Here is an 18,650-nt window from a genome sequence, read left to right on the forward strand (position 1 = left end):
AATATCCATGGTCAACACCTCCACCCTATCCCCATAACCCAGTAACCCCACCCAACACTAAGGGCAATTTATCATGGCCAATCCACCTAACCTGCACATCTTTGGACTGTGGGAGGAAACCGGAGCACCCGGAGGAAACCCACGCACACACGGGGAGGATATGCAGACTCGGCACAGACAGTGACCCAAGCCGGGAATCGAACCTGGGACCTGGAGCTGCGAAGCAATTGTGCTGTCCACAATGCTACCGTGCTGCCCTCTTTGAAAAGATGTCATGGGATCTTTTCTCTCCACCCGACGTGGAGGACAGGGCCTCAGTTTAACTTCTCATCTGAAAGACAGCCCCTCCCAACTGTGCAGCACTCCCTCGGTACTGCACTGGACGTATCAGCCTTGAACCCGCGACCTGCTGACTCAGAGGCGAATGCGCTACCAACTGAGCCACTGCAGGTATGGAATTAAAGCAGGTATGCAAAGTTGAGTGCAGCCATGACCTGATTCGGTGTCGGAAAAGGCTCAAGGCGCTGAATGGCTTACACCGACTCCTGCCTCGCCGAACAGGTGCCGGAATGTGGCGACTAGGGGCTTTTCACAGTAACTTCATTTGAAACCTACTTGTGACAATAAGCGATTTTCATTTTTTCATTTTCATGTCCGAAAGGCTAAATCATACAACAAAGTCACAGGATCCTCACTGTATGCTTGCTAGTGGCTGACAGAGACAAGAAACAAGTTTTTAACCAACTTGGCCAAGTCGTAAGATGCACGCCCGACCCCAACTCCCTAGTGCCACCTACCCCCAAGGCCATTCCCCAAAGCAGCAGTAGTAAGGTTCTAACCCCACTGTAGACAGTTACCAGCTCCAAGGAGAGTTGCGGCTCTAAATTCTCAGACATTCACATTCGGTGAGTGAGGGTTGTGGGAGTCTGTAATACCCTGCACACCATGTTGGAGTAACCACCTGAACGGCTGAGATTAAAATGGTTCCGGCCACATGCGGAGCGATGCTGCCGCTCCCGGTCAGCCTGTTCATTCATCCTCCCCCTCCATCAAACTGTTCTGCAAGCCAAGAAGAATCCAGAGGTATGAAAAACAACTCCTTGCACTTCAAGTCAATAAAAATGAAATGAAAATCGTAGGCTTCAAATGAAGTTACTGTGAAAAGCCGCTAGTCGCCACATTCTGGCACCTGTTCGGGGAGGCTAGTACGGGAATTGAACCCGCGCTGCTGGCCTGCCTTGGTCTGCTTTAATAAGGTGAACATGAGGGAACGGGGTAGCAGGGCGAGGGGCTGGGTGTACATGCATGCAGGGTTCAAATACACATCTTTGGATCCAAACCCTAGCAAAACACCGTAAATGAATAAAAAGAAGTGCCTCTGTTCTCATCCAGCCAATAACTATGATAATTATTCTGTCCAATGCATGACATGGAGACCACTGGGTGTTAATCACCCAGGTAACTGCAACCAACAGTGTATAGTCATCTGGCTTTATTTATCGGTGTGTGAAAACACGTATATTTTCAGCAGCACCTCTCCAACAGTGTAGCAAGATGCAGGCTACCCGTTCTCAGTCACCTGGAGGAAGTTGGGCGTGTACAGTGCAATGGGAGAAGGGGAATTGACTTCCCAGGAAGTGTAGAAAGACATCATATACCATCAAACTTCACTGCTGCAGTCAAAACTTTGGAGAGGTAAAGGAAGAGAGATAGATAAAGTTTGCCTTAAAGCACTACCAAGAAAGCAATGTCATTCCGAGGTGCTGAGAGTCAGTTCTCAGAACAGGGTTACAGTTAGTTTTCGCAATGAGTGGACTGGACTCCTCCATCATTTTGTGGATGTATTATCCTCCTATCACCTCTGGCTTCTATTAAACAACATTATGACAGTGACAGCATTTCAAGCATATTTCAATTATGTTTGAGGTCATGAACTATGCAAGGAGCGATCTCAAATTTCCCTTAAAGGGGAATAGGGAATTTCTTCGCAAGGTCCCCCCATTCATCCAACGCTATCCAACAGAGATGCAAGCAGATAGGGCAGGGGTGGGCAAACTTTTCCGTGCAAGGGCCACATTCAGAAATTCACAATTTTAAAGGGCCGCATAGTATATTAAGTAAAATAATTACTTCACCCGGTTATGATTCTGGGCGCCTCATATAGAACATAGAACAGGACAGCACAGAACAGGCCCTTCGGCCCTCGATGTTGTGCCGAGCAATGATCACCCTACTCAAGTCAACGTATCCACCCTATACCAGTAAGTAACCCAACAGCCCCCCCAATTAACCTTAAAAAAAATTTTTTTTTTTTTGAATGACTTGGCGGGCCGCATAAAGACCTTTGGCGGGCTGCATGCGGCCCGCGGGCCGTAGTTTGCCCACCCCTGAGATAGGGTGTCTCTGCCGCTCATTCACCAAAATTCCACACACTGATCCAAAACTCACTGGAAGAAAATTCAGCCCCAGTTTTGTTTTGGGCAACAGCACTGGACGGAGATGATGGGGCACTGGCTATGGGAACATCAAGTACTGATCTATACAGGAGTAAAACCCAGCTGGCTGAATCGATGGTCCTGTGGTCATCATTTTGCATTGTATCAGTTTGCACAAACCTGGTGGGGTATAACACTGAGAGGCTAGCGAGAGACACTGTGCCCGTTACCGGTTGTCTCGTTATTTGCTAAGTGAGTGCTTCAGAAATTCAGACCACAATCCATCCACTTCAGCTTCTATCGCTCTGTTAGCAGCATGTTACAGTGATAACAAAGTTATTGACTTATCATAGTGATCGGTCCCTATCCATTAGTCGACAACAGACCAGACATGACCTGAGGAGAACTCCAGTGGTAATTTCATAGAATTTACAGTGCAGAAGGAGGCCATTCAGCCCATCGAGTCTGCACCGGCTCCTGGAAAGAGCACCCGACCCAAGGTTAACACCTCCACCCTATCCCCATAACCCCACCCAACACTAAGGGTGGAGAGCTTTGGGAACCAGAGATCCAAATTTTCTCCCCCAATTGTAGTAGGCCCGTAGTAAAAGGTCCAGGGTCTGATTTGCAAACAGTGAAGACCTCATTGCCAATGGGGTTTGCTCAGAGTGCTTCCAGCAGCTACTGTAGACATGCTTGTGGGATATTCCAACTTGGGGCTTGTCCTTTCATTCTGATCTTACCAGGCCAGCAACGGGCATTATGCTGGTAGGAAGTGGCTCTGTAATATAACTGGGGTATGACACTCTGTCCTGGCAGGTGACAAGAAACAATTTCAGCCAAGGAAGCGACCATGATAATTTACCCATTTTACTCGTTGTAGACTCTAGACAACAAACAGGATGACTTTACTAACTAGAAGGACCCATGCAATCATATTTGGATGCTGTGCTCAGAGTTTTATTCAGGACAACAGGAATTCACATCAAATAATTGAATCTTCAGGCCCTTGGCTCAATTCATCTTGTTGCCACGTGCTGCAACTGAGAGCTCTTTTGTTTTTAGAAAAGTCAAGTTGTCAAGGTTGGAAGCACTCACGATTGGGAAAGGAACTCACAACTTGATACAGGCATACTGTTAAAAGTAGTTTTTAAAAAAGTATTGCACACTGTAATTAACTCCCCAGCACCCAAATGTATATTTGCCTCCCTAATCCCCCCCCCACCCTCTCTCTCCCCCTCTCCCCCCCCACCCTCTTCCCCCCTCTCCCCCCACCCTCTTCCCCCCACCCTCTTCCCTCCCTCTCCTCCCCCTCTCCTCCCCCCTCCCCCACCCTCTTGCCCCCCCTCCCCTTCCCCCCTCCTTCCCCCTCTCCTCCCCCCTCCCCCTCTCCTCCCCTCAGCCCCTCCCCCCACCCTCCTCCCCTCCCCCCCTCCCCTCAGCCCCTCCCCCCACCCTCCTCCCCTCCCCTCAGCCCCTCCCCCCACCCTCCTCCTCTCCCCCCCACCCTCCTCCTCTCCCCCCCCACCCTCCTCTCCCCCCCCCACCCTCCTCTCCCCCCCCACCCTCCTCTCCCCCACCCTCCTCTCCCCCCCCACCCTCCTCTCCCCCCCCCACCCTCCTCTCCCCCCCACCCTCCTCTCCCCCCCACCCTCCTCTCCCCCCCCACCCTCCTCTCCCCCCCCACCCTCCTCTCCCCCCCACCCTCCTCTCCCCCCCACCCTCCTCTCCCACCCTCTTCCCCTCCTCTCCTCCCCCCCACCCTCTTCCGCCCCTCTCCTCCCCCCTCCCCTCTCCTCCCCCCCACCCCCCTTCGCAAACTGTCGCCTACTTTGGTGGAGTAAATAATTTTGCCAGATGTACAGAGCTGCCGCTGTCGATCTGGTGCACAATACCCCACCAGTTATTCTATTTCATATTTTATTGTATTTTATGTTAGGGTGTGCCCTTCTCTTCTAAATATGTGTATATATATATATGTTTCTTATTCTGTGTACATAACGGTAATTATACCCTATTCAAAAACCCAATAAAAACATTTATTTTTTAAAAAGTAGTTTTTTAAAAACCTGAGCTAAGGTTAGGGGGGGGATTCAGCGCAGAGAGGTTGGTCTGCTTTTGCGTGTGTTGTTTCCGGTGGCTGCAACGACGGGATTCATGCCGCTATTCACCAGCACTCTGCTGGCTGTTTGGGACTCAGGACCTTTCCCCCCACTGAGGCCATACTTGAGTCGATTTTCGGCTGGAGCTGAGCTCGCCACCAGGATCAGCACATCATAGGTCGGGGCGCCAATTTGGCCGGCGGCCCGATCTCTGCACCCCCCCCCCCCCAACCTTGTCGAGACCCCTGGAATCCCCCCCCCCGCCCCCGCAAGGGGCAAGACCCCTAGCAGTGCCACTGTGCCGGGGGAGTGCCAGGGTATCACCCTGCCTTGTCACCAACCACCTGGGGATCTCTAAAGGCCTGCAAGACCTCCCCCACCGTGCCCGAGTTGCCATCACGTCTGGTCCACGTTTGTGAAAACCAGTGCGCAACGGGGCCCTGGTGAGTTCTCGCAGGCGCGACCGTTGATCCCCAGGGCCCAGCAAGGGCGAGATCCAGATCGCGCCGGGCAGGGCGAGTCAGGTGATTCGCGATCTGCCCGCCACGGAACCCAATTTGGGGCACTCGCGCAATTAACCCGTTGTACCCGGATCCACGTCAGGTGCAATGTGGTCGCTGAATCGCGCCACAGAAAGGAGTGAGTAAGAAGCAGAGTCAGGGAGAAGTAGATGGAGCATTCTAGAGACAGGAAAGGAGAGATGGAGGGATATGTTCAGAAAGTGTGTACAGGATGGAACAAAGGCAAAACAAAAACAAAAGTGTGGCTCGTTAGACCTGACCACCTTTGATCATTCCTGAGGGTTATTATGCCCAGATGTTCTTCAAAGGAGATGTCCTAGACAGTGTTTTGATCACAAACCCAAAGTGTGTGGGCCACAAAGACTTGCCACTAAAGGTTCCCTGACAACAGAAGGAACATTCCTGACAATAGATGGCACGTTCCTGACAACAGAAGGCACGTTCCTGACAACAGAAGGTGGTTATATCACCATCAACATTTGATCAGAAATAATCAAAGAGCCAGAACAGATCTTGGAGACTAAATTATTCAATAGCAGCAAGATTCCTTTCAGCTACCCACCCCCTTGAATCAACATTTTCATTCTGCAACGCTGGAAAAGAGACATGTCGAAGATCTTTGGCTTGCATACAAGAGGGTAATTATAAGAATGCCAGTGTAAAGGGTGGTATACTCAGAATTCTTGCATTTGTCACGGCGCCGAGGTCCCAGGTTCGATCCCGGCTCTGGGTCACTGTCCGTGTGGAGTTTGCACATTCTCCCCATGTTTGCATGGGTTTTGCCCCCACAACCCAAAGATGTGCAGGGTAGGTGGATTGAACACACTAAATTGCCCCTTAATTGGAAAAAATGAATTGGGTACTCTAAATTTTAAAAAAAAGAATTGTTGCATTTGCAGATATTGGAAGAAAAATAAACCGGGATTTATATCATAGGCATTTGTTTAATCACACCGCACACTGGGCAAACACCGACTAAACATTCCTCATCTGGGACCAGGGATTATATCCTCAGTTATTGCTCGTTGGCAATGAGCAGGAACAGCGATAGTTGTACAACCACCTCTGGCAAGAAATATGAACTTTGTCCTCTAATTTACCACTTTTAAGTTATTCAAAATTGTCTGTTCTAGATTAAACAAAGAGATTAATTGCGACAAATTGTCAACAACACGATTACTAGGGCAGCACGGTGGCGCAGTGGTTAGCATTGCTGCCTCACAGCGCCGAGGTCCCAGATTCGATCCCGGCTCTAGGTCACTGTCTGTGAGGCAGTGAGAATGTTTGCACATTCTCCCCGTGTTTGCGTGGGTTTCGCCCCCACAACCCAAAGATGTGTAGGGTAGGTGGATTGGCCACACTAAATTGCCCCTTAATTGGAAAAAATTAATTGGGTACTCTTAAATTTATTTAAAAAAACAACATGACTGCTGTTCTATCCGAATGGCGGAAGGTGAACGAGGCTGAGTACAGATTCTGTTCAACTAACAATTCCCGTGCGGTTCCTCGATATTGCCGCCAGAAATAATGGTGTGCACCTTGACAAATGCAGTGTGTCGCAGAAAATAATGCACAATTATTACCAGTTACAATGAATTTGCATCAAAAACAAACGAAAGACCGTTCCTGAGCTGAGCAAAGATGGTCAATCTCGGTTGCAGTAGCTCGGTCAATAGCGTATTCAGCTTTGTCAATAACTATCTCCTTTTTTTAAAAATGCAAAGTACCTGCTTCACGTCGTTGAAACTTACATGAGAAGTCTGTTCGAGCACAGAACAAGAAGGTCGTAGATAAGACACACTCCAAAGACGGTGATCCCCGTCTCTTTCACCAGCATCGCACAGGTACCAAGGAAAAGGCTCAACAACAGGAAGAATGGAGAGCTGGTGGGGGGAAAACATTTCCCAATATAGCTACAGTTCACACTCCTGCAAAGAAGAGAAAGATTTTCAGACACCAGGCGCAACAGTTATTCACAATTATCTAATCATCTCCAGCACTACAATAAAGCTAAAGAAATGCTGCAGATTCTGGAGAAGCCGTTTGGTAATATAGAACTCGAGAATTGCTATATAAAAAAAACACTGTTGAAGCTTTTCGTGCTGCACTCAACTGCATAGGTTTGCAAGCATAAAGGCAACAATTTATACTGTGCCAGAAGAGAGTACTGATTAGGTGGATTGGCCACGCTAAATTGCCCCTTAATTTGAAAAAAAATTAATTCGGTACTGTAAATTTTTTTTTAAAGTAGGCTGCTCTTTCCAAGGACCAGCACAGACTTTGTGGGCCGAACGGCCTCCTTCTGCACTGTAAATTCTATGATAATTCTATGTGGGCGTTGCTGACTGGGCCAGCATTTGTTGGCCTTCCCTAATTGCCCTTGAACTGAGTGGCTTGCCAAGAGTCAACCGCTTCGCTGGGTGGCAAATAGACTCTGTTAGGCTGAGATGCTAGCATGGAGAATGCACCAGATGACAGTTAACTGCCATGCTTTTGTTTCCATTCAAACCAGAGTCAACAAACTCTGATTGGTCAAAGCATAGGGAATGAACCAGGGAATAGCTGCCCCCCCTCCCCCCCACCCCCATCCCCCAAGCGGAGTCGAAAAAAGCACAAAGCATTAACATCCTCCTTCTGTCGGCAAAGGATAGGACCTTCCATGTGGATATATATAGCTTCCAGTACACGTAAGTGAGCACACTGCAAGCCTGACTGTGCCTGCGTGATGCCTGAACCAGATCACTATTCTGACTATTTCACAACTCGCAAAGTACTGGCTGTACCCGACCAGCCTATGTTCACCAAACTCAAAAAGAGTCCAACATTAGCTGTGATTCCGCGACTGGACAGCACTTGCTAAGCAATCCTGATTGTACTAAAAATTACACTGAAAACTAATTTAAGATTATCAGTCAGATTTCCACTTATGGGTGCTGTATGTTACATAAATTCACACAAAGCACCCTATCCTTTGCAGATAGAATGAACATGTCCATATATTGCATCTTTTTCAACTAAACAAAAGCTTTTGGGGGGAGTTATCGCCATTCCCTGGTTCATTCCCCAGGCCAATGCCTTGATCAGAATTGACCGGCCTTGAGGGCAGCACAGTAGCATTGTGGATAGCACAATTGCTTCACAGCGCCAGGATCCCAGGTTCAATTCTGGCTTGGGTCACTGTCTGTGCGGAGTCTGCACATCCTCCCCGTGTGTGCGTGGGTTTCCTCCGGGTGCTCCGGTTTCCTCCCACAGTCCAAAGATGTGCAGGTTAGGTGGATTGGACATGATAAATTGCCCTTAGTGTCCTAAATTGCCCTTAGTATTGGGTGGGGTTACTGGGTTATGGGGATAGGGTGGAGGTGTTGACCTTGGGTAGGGTGCTCTTTCCAAGAGCCAGTGCAGACTCGATGGGCCGAATGGCCTCCTTCTGCACTGTAAATTCTATGGCCTGGCTTGAATTTCAACAGAAGCTTGGCAGTTAAATGTTCCCTGGCATCATCTCTATCAATAAGGGTACATTTGCCAACCAATCAGCACTCTCTTCTCAGTATAAATTATAGTTCCCAAGACATTTAGTATTCTTACGAACACGTGATGAGTGCAAAACAAAAAGCTTCAATAGCATGTCTCCTTTTACAACCATGCTAGAAATCAACAGAAATGGACAGGAGGCTGTTAAATAAGCAAGTCCTTCCAGCCATCAGTTCTGATGCATTATGAACCCATCTCTTCTCTTTACATGTATACGTCTAACATTTTTGGTTTCTATTACATAATTTTGTCCCAATGACAAGATTTCTTTCTAATTGCTTTAGTATTTGGTTAATTTGAATTTCAGGACAAGTGATCACACAAGGCGGTGGGGAGTGGTATTGCCACTGGACTAATAAACCAGAGACCCAGGGTAATGCTCCGGGGTCCTGGGTTTTTAATCCCACCATGGCAGATGGTGAAATATGAATTCAACAAAAATATGGAACTAAAAGTCTAATGACAACCATTGTTGATTGTTGTGAAAACGCCATCTGGTTTACTAATATCTTTCAAGTAAGGAAATCTGCCATTCTTACCCAGTCTGGCCTACATATGACTCCAGACCCAACCAGTGAAGCAGTTGACTCTGAGCAAGCCACTTAGTTCAAGGGCAATTAGGGAAGGCCAACAAATGCTGGCCCAGCCAGCGACGCCCACATAGAATTATCATAGAATTTACAGTGCAGAAGGAGGCTATTCGGCCCATAAAGTCTGCGCTGGCCCTTGGAAAGAGCCCCCTACTTTTCTTTTTAAAATAAATTTACAGTACCCAATTAACTTTTTTTCCAATTAAGGGGCAATTTAGCGTGGCCAATCCACCTAACCTGCACATCTTTGGCCTGTGGGTGGAACCTGGAGCACCCGGAGGAAACCCACGCAGACATGGGGAGAACGTACAGACTCCGCACAGAGAATCACCAGAAGCCGCAATTGAAGCTAGGAACCTGGAGCTGCAGTGCTAACCATTGTGCCACCGTGCCGCACATCCAAGAAACACTTTCAATTGCTGAAGGCCCTGGACGAAACACGCAATCCTTAATCAACAACTCTCAAACCAGTGGGATGTAACATGGACATCGTACAGGACTAATCAACCATCTCATCAGCCATCAAATTCATCACAATTTCAAATTCTGATGATTTTTTTAAAAAAAGGAATGAAAAAGGTATAGATTTCGGATCTGAGTTAACTCTAACCTTCTATTGGGTTCAGCATTGCAGTCTCTCAACTGCGAGTGGCTTTGACGTCCCTATGATTAACTTCACTGCTCAATGTCTAATTAGCTGACCTGGGAGTGTGTGGGGGAAGAGCATTGGGTGGGGATGGGATTTGGTAGTTTTTAACTACCAACCACATTCTGCAATCTCACATTTCCACCCATTCCCACTCAGTAGTACAAAGTGCTCCACGCTGTAGTGAGATATGAGAACATAAGAACTAGGAGCAGGAGTAGGCCATATGGCCCCTCGGGCCTGCTCCACCATTCAATGATCATGGCTGATCTTTTGTGGACTCAGCTGCACTTTCTGGCCCGAACACCATAACCCTCAATCCCTTTATTCTTCAAAAACTATCTATCTTTATCTTAAAAACATTTAATGAAGGAGCCTTTACTGCTTTACTGGGCAAGGAATTCCATAGATTCACAACCCTTTGGGTGAAGAAGTTCCTCCTAAACTCAGTCCTAAATCTACTTCCCCTAATTTTGAGGCTATGCCCCCTAGTTCTGCTTTCACCCGCCAGTGGAAACAACCTGCCTACATCTATCCTATCTATTCCCTTCATAATTTTATGTTTCTATAAAATCACTCCTCATCCAGTTTCAACGAGTACAGTCCCAGTCTACTCAACCTCTCCTCGTAATCCAACCCCTTCAACTTTGGGATTAACCTAGTGAATCTCCTCTGCACACCCTCCAGTGCCAATACGTCTTTTCTCAAGTAAGGAGACTAAAACTGAACACAATACTCCAGGTGTGGCCTCACTAACACCTTATACAATTGCAGTATAACCTCCCTAATCTTAAACTCCAGATCAGACCTATTGCACAACAACAAGGCAATTAATTGTTTTTAATGAGTGAACGGATTAACAGCTCAAGCACAAATCAACTAATTTCATGCAATTCCTCATAATGTAGAAAAGTAACTGCACGCCACACTGCCCCCGATCAGTACTCCGACTCCAGGCTAGCACCCTCCATGAATTGAATCATGCAAGCACTGCAAGACTCAATGGGCCGAATGGTCTCCCTCTGGACTGTGGGGATTTTTTTCCCCCTTTATTAAAATAAATTTAGAGAACCCATTATTATTTTCACAATTAAGAGGCAATTTGGCCTGGCCGATCCACCTAACCTGCACATTTGTGGGGGTGAAACCCACGCAGACACAGGAAGAATGTGAAAACTCTATACGGACAGTGACCATGGGCCGGGATTCAAACCGGGGTCCTCAGCACTGTAGTCCCACTGCGCCACCGCACTACCCTGACTGGAGGGATTCTATGGGAAATGATCAGCCGGGATTCGATGGGAAAGAGAGCTTCTCTACCATCTCTTACAGACTTGTGCTCTGCTTCCTCAGCTGACTGGACATCAAAAGGTTGGACCTCTGGCCTACCCACAACTCGGCTCCCAAGGATTAGTCAGTTGAGGTAACAGTCGAGCTGACTATCTCCTACATTTGTACTTCCCGGACAACTAATCCCAGTTGAGCCCTTCTAACGAGACTGTTTTCAAATCTGTTCATGACTTCCATTTCTCAAACTGATTTGAGGAGCAGTTTTAATGGCTCGCCTAGATTTAGATATAGCTCTTGGGCCTAAAGGTATCAAGGGATATGGGGTGGAGGAATTTGATGATCAGCCATGATCGTAATGAATGGCAGAGCAGGCTCAGAGGGCCGAATGGCCAGCTCCTGCTTCTATTTTCTATATATGTTTCTAGCTCCTGTTGGAGGGCAGTGGTGTTCCAGTGATTCTTTGTTTTAAATAAATTTAGTGTCCACTTCTTTCCCCTCCCCCCCCCCCCCCCCCCCCCCAATTAAGGGGCAATTTAGCATGGCCAATCCACCTACCCTGCACATCTTTTTGGGTTGTGGGGGGTGAGACCCACGCAGACACAGGAGGAATTTGCATACTCAACACGGATAGTGACCCAGGGCTGGGATCGAACCTCGGTGCCGTGAGGCAGTAGTGCTAACCACTGGGCCACCATCCCGCCCTTGTTCCAGTGATTTTGGGGGTTAATCTTCGAAACATTGAATGCGGTTTCATATCAAAAATATCATATAATTCAATACGACCAAATCACTTCCAGGATGGATAGGTAAAAAAAAAAATTAAACCTGAAACACAATGGACAAATACGAGCAAAACAAAAACAAAAAGCCACCTCATATTGAAACAAAATCCTACAACTCTACAAGCAGTTCACTAGCTTAACAGAGGAATGACATAGCTTGTACGCACCTAAGGTAGGACAGAAAAGCCAACAGGAAGAGGACGCAAGCTAACACATCTGCTCGACCCACAATCCCCGTCACCTGGAAAAATAAGAACCACAGACATGAGAATACATCCACAGAATCACAGGAAAAGAGTTCACCTCCTCTCCCAAATCCTCCCACATCCCTCCCGGCAAGTAGGAACCGTCCCACTATCGGCTGCGGGCCTCCAAAACCTCTTCGCCCCGTAAACCTGTGCAAGGACGAGCTAGGCGACCCAAGTGAGAGTCCCATCTCTCAAATCCCCATTCTGAGGATCAAGCAAGAAATCTCCGAAGGTACGCAGGCAGGTAAAGTGAGAAAGCGGGCAAACAAATATGGCAGATGTGAATGAACAGGTTGGGTGGATTGCCCACGCTAAATTGCCCTTAGTGTCCAGGGATGTGCAGGTCAGGTTACATGGTAGATGGAGGGAATGGACCTGGGTGGAGTGTTCTTTCAGCGGGTTGGTTTGGGCTCGATGGGCCAAACGGCCTCCTTCTGCACTGCAGAGATTGTGTGATTTTATGAGAAAATGTGAAGTTGTCCACTCAGGTGTAAAGAATAGAAAAGCAGAATATTGTTTACACAAAGAGATTACAGAATGCTGCGGTACAGAGGGATCTGGGTGTCCTCAAATAAAGGTCGGCGTGCAGGCACAGCAAGTAATTGGGAAAGCAGTGGAATCTTGAACCGTATCGCATTGAGTTTGGAGGACCCAGGTAGGAAAGTCTTAGCACAGCTGTCCAGGCCATTGATGAGACCACACCCAGAGTACTACATGCAGTTTGGATCTCCTTACTCAGGGAGGGAAACACTTGCAGAATGTTCAGAAGGTTCACCAGGCCGATTCTGGGATGAAGAGTTGTCTTATAAGGAGAGGTGGAGCAGGTCTGGCCAACACTCATTGCAATTAAGAATGAGCGATTCCGAGATTCTGCTCGACAGGGATGACGCTGAGAGGCCATTTCCCTTCTGAAGGGGATCTAGAACTAGGGGGTATAGATGCAGAATATGAGATCTCGCATTTCAGATGGAGACGAGAAAGAATTGCTTTTTACTCAGAAGGTCATGAATCAGAATTCACTGCCCCAGTGATCGGTGGGTGTGGTTCACTGAATATGGTCAAGGCGCAATCAGAAAAATGGCTAATCTATAGGAGAGTCGAGGGTTATGGGGGCTGGCGGGAAAGTGGAATTGAGGTCACAATAAAGATCAGCTATGATCTTATTGAAGACACAGCAGACTCGAGGGGCCAAACGGCCTACTCCTGATCCTATTTCTTGTGTTCTTATCGCCTCAAATTGTGACCACGGGATCAGTAGGCCTCTTAAAGAAGGACCCTCTGCACCAGCCTGCACAGGGAAACCAACTGGGTTGGCCACTTGACGTGGGCCACTCCTGCAGCTAGTTAACACGTTGGGGTGGGATGAAACCCTTAAATCGGCATTAATTACCAAATTAAGAGCCCCTATTGTCCCTTTGGCAAGCATGTTGCCCAACAAGATGCTAGCACCAGTATAACTGCAGTAGGTGTACGTTGGAGGTGGTAGGCTGCCTGCAGGATCTTACGTGCCTCCCCTCTTCAACACCAGCCTAACAGCCTACTGATCCTGTCGGAGGGCACTCTATGGTCTTACTCCACTAGGTTCCCCTCCCCCGCACGCCACCATCACCCCACCCTCCACAACCCCTGCCCCACCCCAACAACCCTCAAACGCACTGCTGGCAGGGGAATTGCAATCCAGCCTCACAGAGACATGGGCACAAAATCGAGGCTGACAACCCAGTGCAGTACGAAGGGAGTGCCACACGGTCAAAGATGCGGATTAAGCATTAACCCGAGTCTCTGCCTGCTCCCCTCAAGTGGCACTATTTTGAACAGCAGGGCAGTTCTTCCCAATGTCCCGTCTTGAACCCTCAACCCTCAATATCGGTAACACATCATCTGGTGGTTTACCACATTGCTGATGGTGAAAGGTTGCTGTGTGCAGATTGGCTGCTGTGTTTATCTCAACAGTGACGACATTTTTTTAAAAATACTTCCATTGACCGTGCAGCATTTTGCGATGTTCAAACACCAATACTGAGCCAACTACAAGGGAATCGGACCAGCTCTTTGTGGTGAATGGTTCCATCACTCTTCTTCTTCCTGACTGACAGCGGGCACAAAAAACAACAGGCCGCAGCTGGATTTAAAAAAACATTTTTTTTAAATTTCCAAGATGGCGCCGGAGTGTGGTGACTCTCTGTGAGCTCTCCCCCGCAGATCCTCTTCCTACATCTTTTATAACCCTTATTATAATATGTTGTATAATTATTAATTGTTGCAATGTATGGAGCAATCTGTCAGGACTGTACGCAGAAGAATACTTTTCACTGTACCTCGGTACGTGTGACAATAAATAAATCAAATCAAATAAAGTTCCAGACTCAGCTCTGGTTAATTGAGGCCTGACTTAGGGATCGATACCAAGCACCTGATGCTGAGGTAAGACTCAGTGCCATACCTGGCTGTACATTTTCTTACTAAGCCAATAAGGCATGGCTTGAGAGGGAGAATTAAGTACTCAGCCTCAAGAAAATATTGCTGTTTTTTTTTTAAATGCCCTCGTCATTTTTTTTTTCTTTGCCTCCCCAAATTATCTCATCTCCTCATGGCCACAAGCCCTCCCTGATCAAGGAAAATGCATGAAAGCTTCATTAAATGGATGTTAAAATGCAGGGGGATAAGCTGTATAAATTAATGTTCAGTTGCGTGGCTAATAATTGAGATAGATGGGTGTTAAGATGCATGGGGAAGCATTTGCAGTAGCTAAGCTATTTTAACATGGCATGTTCATCCAGTTTAATTCCATTCGGGAAGCAGCCACATGAAATGCTGCAGGAAAAAATTGATCCATTCCTGCTATTCACTGAGCTAATAAATTAATTATAATCGAAGCACTTGCAAAGCACAAGAAGGTTCTTTCCTGGCTGAAGGTCTCTGAAATTTCTTGTGTATCGTACTTTGCGGGGAACAATTTTGATGGCAAATGTCTGAGAAAGGGAGGCATGGTCAAGATATAAAACTCATGATGCCCTAACTCTCCGGTAAGGATGAGATGGATAACCAAATTCAAATGACTGAATGATGAGGCACAAAGGGAAAGGTAGGAATGTCAGGTTTGATAGAACATTAAAGTCAAGTTACTGATGTTTGGGCAGCACGGTGGCGCAGTGGTTAGCACTTCAGCCTCACGCCACCAAGGCCCCAGGTTCGATCCCAGCTCTGGGTCACTGCCCGTGTGGAGTTTGCACATTCTCCCCGTGTTTGTGTGGGTTTCGCCCCCACAACCCAAAGATGTGCAGGGTAGGTGGATTGGCAACGCTAAATTGCTCCTTAATTGGAAAAATGAATTGGGTACTCTAAATTTATTTTTAAAAAGTTACTGCCGTTTAGCACTGAAGGCCATGTACTAGCAGGCACAGTCAGTACAGGATTCTCCATTTGGGGGAAATATGTGTGGCTGCCAGGACTGAATTTTGCGTTTCCGTTGGGAACACTATTCGGTAAGCGAGTCAGGATAAGCCAGTACTCTGCCGGGCGCGTATTCAGTGCAATTCCCGGCCCAGCGGTTGTTCTAACTGCTGGGGCCCGAGTTAGCGCTAAAGAGCCTGACAGCTGGAGCCAATTTTAAGCGCTTCCACTTACCACACACTCACACCAGCCACGAAGATGGTTCACAGAAGACCTGCAATCCCCCACCTGCCCTCCTGAGGTCGGGAGTCCGAGGTGGACACACAGCTCCATATCAGTGAGGAGAGGAGTGATACCTCTTCCCCAGGGTGGGCCGCAGACTCAAGCCTGCCCCCCTGAACACCGTCTGAGAGGTGATGGCAGAGGCAGTCAGCACCAACAGCCACACCAGGAGGAGGCAGCTGGCGATCCAGAGGAGTGGGGGTGCTGCTAACCGGCAGATAACCGGTTTAGCTCAGTGGGCTAGACAGCTGGTTTGTAATGCAGAACAAGGCCAGCAGCACAGGTTCAATTCCCGTTCCAGCTTACCCAAACAGGTGCCAGAATGGGGCAACTAGAGGCTTTTCACAGTAACATCATACTTGTGACAATAAAAGATTATAATTTAGGTACGGTTTCAATGGCCATGGTGCAGGTGTTCTCTGGGTGGGGTGAGCTATGTTGATCCCCTGCAGTGAGGCAGCATTTCTGAGGAATGCCAATACCTGGAGGGTCCCTGATTAAGCTTGGCCACACTCATGAAAATGAAATGAAAATCGCTTATTGTTATGAGTAGGCTTCAAATTAAGTTACTGTGAAAAGCCCCTAGTCGCCACATTCCGGCGCCTGTTTGGGGAGGCTGTAACGGGAATTGAACCGTATTCTGTACCTGCCCTGGGAATGTTTGATGACTGACACTTGAAGGGCCACATTCACCACTTCTCACGTGCAAAAATAATACAATTTCCACCACAGCTTCAAGGTCTTGCTCCAACGGAGTGAGGTGGGTACTGCCTGGTAGGGTCATTAAACCTTCAACTAGCTCAGTTCCTTCTTGTTGCTGCTAACTTTCATGACAACCGCTTTGATAATAGCCTTTGGTGTTTGAGTTGTTAGATCGTCCAATGTTACTGATCGAAGCCAAGAATAGATCCAGAGGCATCATCTCCATTTTCACTCCATAGGGAGATCACTTCCGTGCTGGGACAGACTTTGGGGCTCTAAAACTGGGCCAGGAAAACCTATCAGGAGTTCCCAATCCCCACGGATTCTGCCTGTCAGGTGCACCTTGGAGAAGACATTGGATGAGGAAAGGTTCAGTTGAGTTGGTCTTGATTCCGGAGATTGCTCTCAGCCCTTCGAGATTCACACAAGATAAGCAGCTACTTGTGGAAGGTGAAGGTACGCAACAAAACCAGTCAGGATAAAACAAGCGTCGACTAGACTGGGCTGCAGGAATAATTGATCACTGGGCCACCAGGTTTTATTCATGGCTTTTGTGTTCAGCTTTGATGATGATCCGATAATCAAGGACCTCGGTTTGCCCTTGCCCCCAAAAAGTGGCACAGAATGATAGAGTGTGGGCCGGCAGCCTCCAACCTTAGGGGAGGTCACAATCACAAAGAGCATTTGGGATCACGGGTTTCGTCTCCTCCAAGGCTGCACCCTGCACCAGGGCCCAACCCTGCCTTTGCCTCGCTTGTCTCTCAGTCTCAGGAGTTTTTTCTCTAACAGACATTTGGTAGTACAGAACTTGAATACTGCTGAGAAAAGAGACATGCTGTTGAAGTTTTTCATCACGCACTCATCTGGACAGGTGCGAGAATGCCAAATTTCAAAGGGAGTAACAATTTATACTGCATGTGAAATGGTCGCTGTTTGGTTAGCAAGTTGGCTCTGATTAGTAAATATGTTGCCATGGAGAACATGGCAGGTAAGTGCCCCCCCCCCCCCCATGCTTTCATTTAATTCAAAAAGATACATCATTACAACAAATTAATTTTGCCTGCAGAGGCTAGGTCCCACTGTATGAATGTATGTCATTTCCAGCAAGTGAGCAACAATGCTAGCCCGACAGATAATCTGAAGTTCAATCAATAACACACTCAGGGTTGTTCAGCAAGTGCTGCCCAATCGCAGAATCACACCTAATGTTAGATGTTGTGCTCTTGAGTTTTGCAAGCACAGGCTGTTTGAATACAGTCAGTCCTCTGCCTATTGCAAACAGCCAAAGGGACACGTTGCTTGATACGGCCAGCCAGTCATTGCAAAGTACGGCTTACATACCAGGTATCACACTGGCACTGCAATTCATACACCACATAAATAATTTGTGTGATAGGCAGAAGGTTTTTCTGGCTTGATGGCTGCACCGTTAGTGGAAAATACTATTTGTGTTGCTGCTGCATAGTAGAAGCGGAAAACAGCTGCTTTCACATAGTCACATTCAGAGTAACACAAGGTAGACTGGGCAACATTCAGTTCTGATAATGGCAGCCTCAGGCCCATTCAGGAGTATGCACGATGCATACTGGGCAGTCATCTGTTCAGGGTAGCCCACAGGACAGCTCTGATGCACCCTATTTCAGCATCAAGCTTGCAGTTAGCAAGTGGCTAGCGATGAGGCCAATCTTATTGAATAAGGAGCTGTAGGAATCCCAACGTGTATATCAGCTAGGGAAGGCAGGCTTACAGTAAAAAGGTAAAGTCACCGTAGTCTCAAGATGACCATAGGCTGCTTTCCCCTTTGAGGGGGGGGGGGAGAGCTGACTGGTGATGATTTAACCTGATGGTCACCACACCTCAGGCAAGGGGCAAGGTTAAGAAGTTTCTTCATGAAGAAACTTAGCCGGTATGGGAATTGAACCTGCGCTGCTTGCCTCGCTCTGGATCATGAACCAGGCTTGCAGTAGACAGTAGAAGAAAGATCAAAGAGAGGGAGCTCCCTAGACTACTCCTTCAAAGGTGAATTTGTGTGTGACATAGGGTGCATGAAGGCATGTAATTAAATCCTTACATGCAGCTGGTTTAGCTCACTGGGCTAAATCGCTAAAGCAGACCAAGCAGGCCAGCA

At 47.6% G+C, this 18,650-nt stretch overlaps 1 protein-coding gene across 1 annotated transcript in view; it reads right to left on the reverse strand.

The window, feature by feature from the left end:
- tmtc1 (transmembrane O-mannosyltransferase targeting cadherins 1) overlaps window positions 1–18,650 on the reverse strand; it is a 175,121-nt gene that overhangs the window by 143,915 nt on the left and 12,556 nt on the right. The window contains exons 2-3 of the mRNA XM_038780874.1: window positions 12,065–12,138; window positions 6,810–6,986 (exon numbers count right to left, since the gene is read on the reverse strand). Of these exons, the coding sequence (XP_038636802.1) occupies window positions 6,810–6,986; window positions 12,065–12,138 (251 nt within the window). The remainder of the gene's footprint in view (window positions 1–6,809; window positions 6,987–12,064; window positions 12,139–18,650) is intronic.

The sequence above is a fragment of the Scyliorhinus canicula genome, chromosome 20 (assembly GCF_902713615.1).
Source record: "Scyliorhinus canicula chromosome 20, sScyCan1.1, whole genome shotgun sequence".
In the NCBI taxonomy this organism is placed as follows: Eukaryota; Metazoa; Chordata; class Chondrichthyes; order Carcharhiniformes; family Scyliorhinidae; genus Scyliorhinus; species Scyliorhinus canicula.